This window comes from Solanum dulcamara, chromosome 3, assembly GCF_947179165.1.
Source record: "Solanum dulcamara chromosome 3, daSolDulc1.2, whole genome shotgun sequence".
NCBI lineage: Eukaryota > Viridiplantae > Streptophyta > Magnoliopsida > Solanales > Solanaceae > Solanum > Solanum dulcamara.
Genome location: NC_077239.1, coordinates 56,150,784 through 56,157,632, shown reverse-complemented (window position 1 = coordinate 56,157,632; position 6,849 = coordinate 56,150,784). Strand labels below are relative to the sequence as shown.

Below are 6,849 nucleotides of genomic sequence, written 5' to 3'. Positions count from 1 at the left end.
CATACCTTCCTAGTGGTCTCTCTAGCACCACCCACCCCTCCCGTAGTCTTCTCCAATCCCACCCACCCCAACCCCTCCCCCACCCCATCGGATCTTTATCTTCCCCCACATCCACCTCAACCCTATCCATATCATCTTTAGAAAAACTTTTAAAAGAATTTAACTATTTTAAAAATTTTATGAAGACAGCTTTAAAATGATTTGGAGAATTTTAAAAATCTTTGTGGATGTTTTTCAAATTATTTAGAAGATGAAGAAGGAAACAAAACAAAAAAAGATGCTTAAGCTTGAGAAAATATTGTGACATTCAAATTCACTTTATATTTGGCTCAAATCTATTTCACCATGGATGAAAAATGGTAGCTAGAAAATGGAGAAGAAGAACAAGAAAAAATATAATAAAAAAATATTTTTTTTTAAAAAACGCTCTTGACGCGCTCAAAATGAGTGCGGCACACGCAATGTACCAAGTCAGCAAAAAGTGTCAAAATGACACATCGGGGCCTTACTTGAAGTGTCTAAAATGAACAAAGCCTAATTGAGGTTTGTGAGTGAAAGTTGGTGCCAACTTTAGGGGGCCACTGATGGATTCCGCCAATCACACTCTATACAACTCAAATTTACAAAGCATATCCTCTGACATTGTCTACCAGAGAACAAATCCTTGGGTATCAGATACCAGAAGCTTCTATGTAGTATATATACATATATATGACAACATTAATAGAAAACATATCATGCCACTGCCAAGTTAGTTCTCTTTGAGCTTATACACAGTCCTAAGGTATTCTTCTGCATCCCAAAGGAAAGAACCAAAAGCAATAGCCTCCAAGACAATTCTCTTCAAACTTGCCAATGATGTCGAAATAACTTCATCACTCGCCACCAAACCTGTTTTTTTATCACCAAAAAGTGCATAGCTATGCTTCTCAATCAGATTCAGGGCCTCCTTGGACTTAAGTTTTGCGCACATCTGCAATGTTTCTGGGTCAAAACTCATCACATAATACTTCAGTTTGTCTTGCTTTTTTTCACAGAGAAGTGGTATTTGACCCAACGATGTAGATCTTGTGCCACTGATGCGACCAAAGGGAACGATCTCCGATCCTAAGGACCGAATTTCTGAAAGTAAGAGTTGGTTGGAACTAGCAATATCACGGTCAGGATTGATATGATCAAGTTTCTGCTCCAAATGGTGCCTCAAGGAAGCCGACTTCAAAAAGTACCCATATAAAACAGAAGCAACATATACTCGACAGAGCTGGAACTTTTGTACTTTAGTAGGGGTCCAATTATCTGCCACATTTGACTTCTCTTTCCATCCTAGAACAGTAGTAAGATGTTCCCTAACCATTTCCAGTACTTCGCAGCTATGGATAGACTCAAGTTCCCAGTCCTTGCAAGGCCATATCTCAAGCCTGCCATTGTACATGCATTTCGAAAGCCTGGGAACCAAGTGCACTCTGATTCCAGAAAACTTGTAAGATATTAGCATGTACATAATGTCTTCAACAGAAGCTTCACACTCCAGCTCTTTTACTTCAGCAATCCTCCTGGCATAACATCATATTCAACCTCAGTAAATCCGACACAGGAGACGTAGATAGTCTAAATCTAGATGAACAAGTATCGGGTAATCTAACAATGAGTCGTCCAAGCAATTAATCCTACCATCATCGCACAGAAACAAACATTTACCTACTATTTTTAGTCATTTCACTGATGAATTAGACACCAAAACAATGGATATGTCTAGCTCACACCAGTGTTTCCTGGTATAATATCAAAAATAGTTACATTTCTCAAAGAGCTGTTGCACAAGTAAAATAGAATAGGAAACCAAATTTTGAACAAAAACATTCTGTGTTATTTTAAAAGCTCTCCTGACTGGTTAATAAAAGTAGAGGAGGGCAAAGTCAATAAAAGATGCCTCCAATCCGTGGCCACAACATTTTCACTTTCTCCCATGTTCCACACGTTCATCGTCATGTCTCTTACATTTCTACTCAACTTACTACTACAATTCTTAAAAATAATATTTTTTGAAATCCTACAAATTAAATACTGGAAAATCATTTATGGGACAAGAACATGCTAATTGCACCATAATACCAATCCAGCTGAATTTGAAATCATAGAATGCAAAACCGGATAAATTCTTAATTTATTAAGTTCCATGATGACTATATTTGGATTGTTGTTGCACTACCAGCTTATTTTCAATGAGGATCTCATGTTGAAGACATCCTTTAAACTGGACTATATTCTCAAGAACGAGTTTTCTGTCATTGCACTACTACTTGCAATTGTAACTTGGACAACTAGATTAATGGAGAAAAGAAAAAAAGAAAATGAAGCCGACCACCTTAATGATAATCGGTCATTTGGTCAGACTACAACAAGCTATGCTCCTATACCATCAGCTTTACTGAATGGTATGCTTGACATTCATTCAGTTGTGGTGAGCACAATAAATTTAGTAACTAGTATCTTATTTGGGATTTGTTGTTTATTACGCACTAGAACTAGAGAAGACTTAAATGGGTCACTTTCCAGATATTTGGATTTCAGTATAATCTTACTCAAATTTTGAGGATTTGAGCTTCCTAATTGTTTTAATCAACTTCTGATGGGATTTGATATTTCTTTTCTGATGACTCCAGTTAAAAATCATTCTGCTTTTATCCTCACGCTTATTGTATGTCATGCTTCTAGAAGAAGGTTGAAATTTGTTGTAGATGAGATCAATTGTGTCGCAACCCAAGTCCATGACACGTATTGTCCACTTTAGGCCTAGGCTTGCATGGATTTGTCATTCAGGCTACGTCACATCAAATCCCAAAAGAGCGCTTACCATGTGAACTTGAGTCGTGCCTTATAAGACTCTTTACTTTCCTCTCACATTCCGATGAGGGATGTACCTAAGGTGCCACATCCACGCCATCTTCAGAAGCTTGTAAGCCTAGAAGCCTGCTTAACCCACCCCATCAGCCCCTTCCAAAATGGGTGTCACATAACACCCCCCATCCTCCCAAAGAGGGGCTTAGGGTCCTTGGCTCTCTAATACCATATTTTTCACGATCCAAGTCCCTGAAATGTAATGTCCACTTTGAGCCCACACAAATTTGTATTTCGGGCTATGCCACATCGAGCCCAACAGACTTTCCTCTCTCATGTCTGAACTATCTTCAGAAGCTTGCCAACCTAGAAGCCTTCCAATCCTGCTTTACCCGCCCTCAGAAGTTCAGAATTTTTTGCATTCTAAGACTTCAAACTCAATCTGGGTTTGGCTCCAGTGGTATCTCGGTTTAATTAGCAAGATCTTATCCCGTTATAATTTACGAGTTTCTAATTTACAGAATTTTAATACCAAAAGTCATATTCTTCAGATTACCAAGTTGAGGACAAAAGAAAAGAGACATGATGTTGAAAATGTGGAAATGTGAGAAAATAAAAATCTATTGGTCACAGATTGGTTGCTACCTTCTATTAACTTTGTCTTCCTTTACTTTTCATTGACTAGTTGAGAGCTTTCAAAATGTCATCAAAAGAGTGAATTTGTTCAATTTTTCGCTTTTTGTTCCTATGTAAATGCATTTCTGCATCTGTCTCTGCCAGCATCGCTCAAGTAACTATGCTTCCCCAAAAGATGTGATGCAGTTAGATCAAGGAACACACAACCTTGTAGCAAAGATTTCCAGTTGAACGGCTCAAGAAACGATATCAATCTACAAGCATATTTAATGCATATGGAAAACAAGGAAATTATTAAGTATATCCAAATATATGGTGCAATATATTCTAAACTTAGTGTCTTTACCTGAGATTCTCGTAGTACTTACTGTCTTTACCTGAGATTCTCGTAGTACTTAGTGTCTTTACCTGAGATTCTCGTAGTGAAAGATGATATACATAGAGCCTTTTCAGCTCCTAAAACACCAGAGTTCAAATGTATTATTGCATGACACATGTTCTTTTTGTAGGTTTATTTCAAGCTACAGGTTATTGCAATCGAAAATGGACTTTAACATACCCGTGCCAGATATCACATTGATCAACTCATGTCATCATTGGGTAATCTCTATTCAAGTTTCAAAAAAGTTCATTCCTATGCAAGACACAAGATATTTCTGGGGTGCATAATCAATTAAAAAATTATTGTATCCTCAATTACAACTTTGCCAATGACAGCTACAAACTGATGCATATCTATAAGAAAATGATCCATATCAACAGATTGATTAACATTGAGGAGAATGACTAACTGAAGCAAAACCTTGTTATATATTGCATTGCCAAAACAGTGCAGTCTAAAGGTAATGTAGTTCGAAGACACTTACAGAAAAACGGTGGTCTTTCTTCAATAATAAAAAAAAGAGCTTAATCAAGCCAAACGAAGAAACTCATATGCTATTATAAGTTGACACAAAATAGTAGTAAATTTCTACTGCACCTCATCCTATCCTTTCTGATGGCAAGCATCAATGTAAGATAGCTATGCCAAGTATCTCAGAAACAATTTAGTGAATGAAGATAATGATGATAACATAATCTTCTTAAACATTTTTAAGAAAGGAGAAGTGTAGAGATGAAAGACAGGCATGTAAACAATAGGCTTTGAGTAGGTGGAAGATGAAAGGTGTATAGACCTGAACTATGAATTTTCTTTTACAAGTATAGCTGAATTATGGAACTAGAGAGAGGAGGAGGGGGGGGGGGGGGATTAAATTGGTTTTGTCAATCAACCACAAGCAAATATTTAAGTACATGTAAATATCTCCCCCTCTTTCACTAATTTAGTGGTTAGTTGAGTTTTCGTTTATGCTAACTTTGCTCCAGGCTCCAGCATCTGTTGTCCAAGTCTATCCAGTTGAATCCTCCTTTTAGCATGATAAACACCCAATAAATCAAGGAATTACTCTCTACCATTAAACTCAGTAATCCAAAACAAAGAAACCGGCACTCTATGTGAGACTCAGAAGTTCTATCATCTATGTACCTATGAAACAAATCAATGACGATGTTACCTACTAAGATACGTGTAAATAAATCTATTTAAGTCCTTTACTTTATTCGTGCTCTACACATACAATTCTATCTCTAGATACAATCTTCAAGAGAAGAGAAGCAGGGGAATTTCCTCTGGTCTATAACAGAACTCTAGAAAGTTAGTTGAAAGTGCCTTTACTTTTTAATCTTTACACTTGTTTATACAAACAGTGGATAGTGAAGTCAAAAAACAGTGCATGTTAGTCAAGGAAGCTAGAAAGATCAGAGTTCAAATGCAACATTTCTTTTCATCGGTCTAAGCTTTGGTGGGCATATAAGCTTTCACTGCTGGTCCCGAAAGCCAGTTAACCTTTTTTTTTCTTACGTTCGCCCACTTCGACTAATTCCACGAGATACCTACTATCTCCCACTAGCAACAATTACCAGGGAGCTAGGACTGGGACGCTCTCAACCACTTTATGGAATTTAACCTGGGACCTCATTGCTCTCAACCACTTTATTGACCACTAGGTTACCCCTCGAGTGCCCGAGCCCCCGTTAACTATCAGCATAAAGATATAAAAATGAATCATGTAAGTATAAGAGGATTCGTACAGCCAACACAAATATACTGAGGCGTTGTTCTTGCAGTAGCGATAATTAAAGACAATAAAGCCAAACTTTTGATAAAGGATAAAAACAAGTACTTATAAGTACGGAAAAAGGCAAAATCACAGTGAAAGGCGGCGAGGTAAAAAGGCAAAAGGGAAGCACGAACCTGTGAAGAAAAGCTTCATCAGAGCCCAAGCTCAGATTCATCCGAGCCACAGCTTCATCCCGTTGATAAGCCAACTGCTCCAACTGTTTCTGAACGGCGACATGGAAGTACTTACGATCATTCAGAAGCACAGTGATCAACAGCCTCCCAGCCGGCGTTGTAGGTTCTAACGGCGCGTTCAAGCCACCGAATTCACACTTACTACTACTACTACCACTGGCCACTAAAAACAAGGATCTCCTACAACTGACAGAAGAACTTCCGAAGAAGGAATTGTTGAAAGCAAAACAGGTTGATGATGATAACAAAGTCTTCACCGTAAGAGGTAAAGATTGGTGAAGGGAAATTTTGGTATAGGAAAGGCCGCAGTCCATTCAACAAGCAGTTGGCTAAAAACCCTTTTCAGTAATTTGGAAACAGAGAGAGTGGGGTTATGTATGTAGTTTTGTTTGATCATGTGTTGGGTATATGGTGGAGAGGTTGATAGGTAAGTGGGAGAGATGATGGAGGAAAAAAACAAAGAAAGTGGGAGAGTGGATAAGGATATTGACTTATCCACTGATAATAAGCCAAAAAGCGTTTGTACTATTGAACCGTGGTGGATCCTCTCCATTCTCCCTCACACCCTTTTCCTAAGGTTTTTTTTTTTAAAAAAAAAAATATTATTTGGTGTCCGATCTAATTTGGAATTCGATTAAATTTAAATTTGTACCAAAAAATTTTATATTAGAGGATAAAACTTTCTAATAAAGATGACTTCATACTTAAATGAAATACATATTTATTTTGATAATTTCATAATTTTGAATTCCAAACTTAAATAATGGATAAAAATATAAAATTGGCCAAATAAAAAGTCAAAATAAGATTTACACTTTCAACGTATAGTACACTAATTTAGTGTGTTATAGTAGTCTTGATTAACGATCCATATCAAAATTTGCTACGTGAGTTTTTAATTATTTATTTTTTTAAGAAAAAGACAATTACATAGCGCATAAAATGTGCCCTATGCAACTATAATGGACTTTTTCAAATTTCAAGGCACATGTAATTAATAATCATGTATCACGATCCAAAAT

At 37.0% G+C, this 6,849-nt stretch overlaps 1 protein-coding gene across 1 annotated transcript; it reads right to left on the bottom strand.

Annotated features, from left to right (window-relative positions):
• Positions 1 to 464: 464 nt before the first annotated feature.
• On the bottom strand, positions 465 to 6,301 carry LOC129882620 (UV-B-induced protein At3g17800, chloroplastic-like). The gene is made up of 2 exons (XM_055956999.1): positions 5,768 to 6,301; positions 465 to 1,553 (listed from the first exon to the last, which is right to left on the bottom strand). Exons 1-2 carry the CDS (start codon positions 6,139 to 6,141, stop codon positions 752 to 754), a joined length of 1,176 nt encoding a protein of 391 aa, XP_055812974.1. The 5' UTR covers positions 6,142 to 6,301; the 3' UTR covers positions 465 to 751.
• Positions 6,302 to 6,849: the final 548 nt, after the last annotated feature.

Excerpts from the sequence above, each read along its gene's own strand:
- LOC129882620 (XM_055956999.1), bottom strand. The coding sequence starts at position 6,141 with ATGGACTGCGGCCTTTCCTATACCAAAATTTCCCTTCACCAATCTTTA. Across the intron at positions 1,554-5,767 it reads GATGAAGCTTTTCTTCACAG|GAGGATTGCTGAAGTAAAAG; the intron begins GTTCGTGCTTCC and ends ATGTTATGCCAG.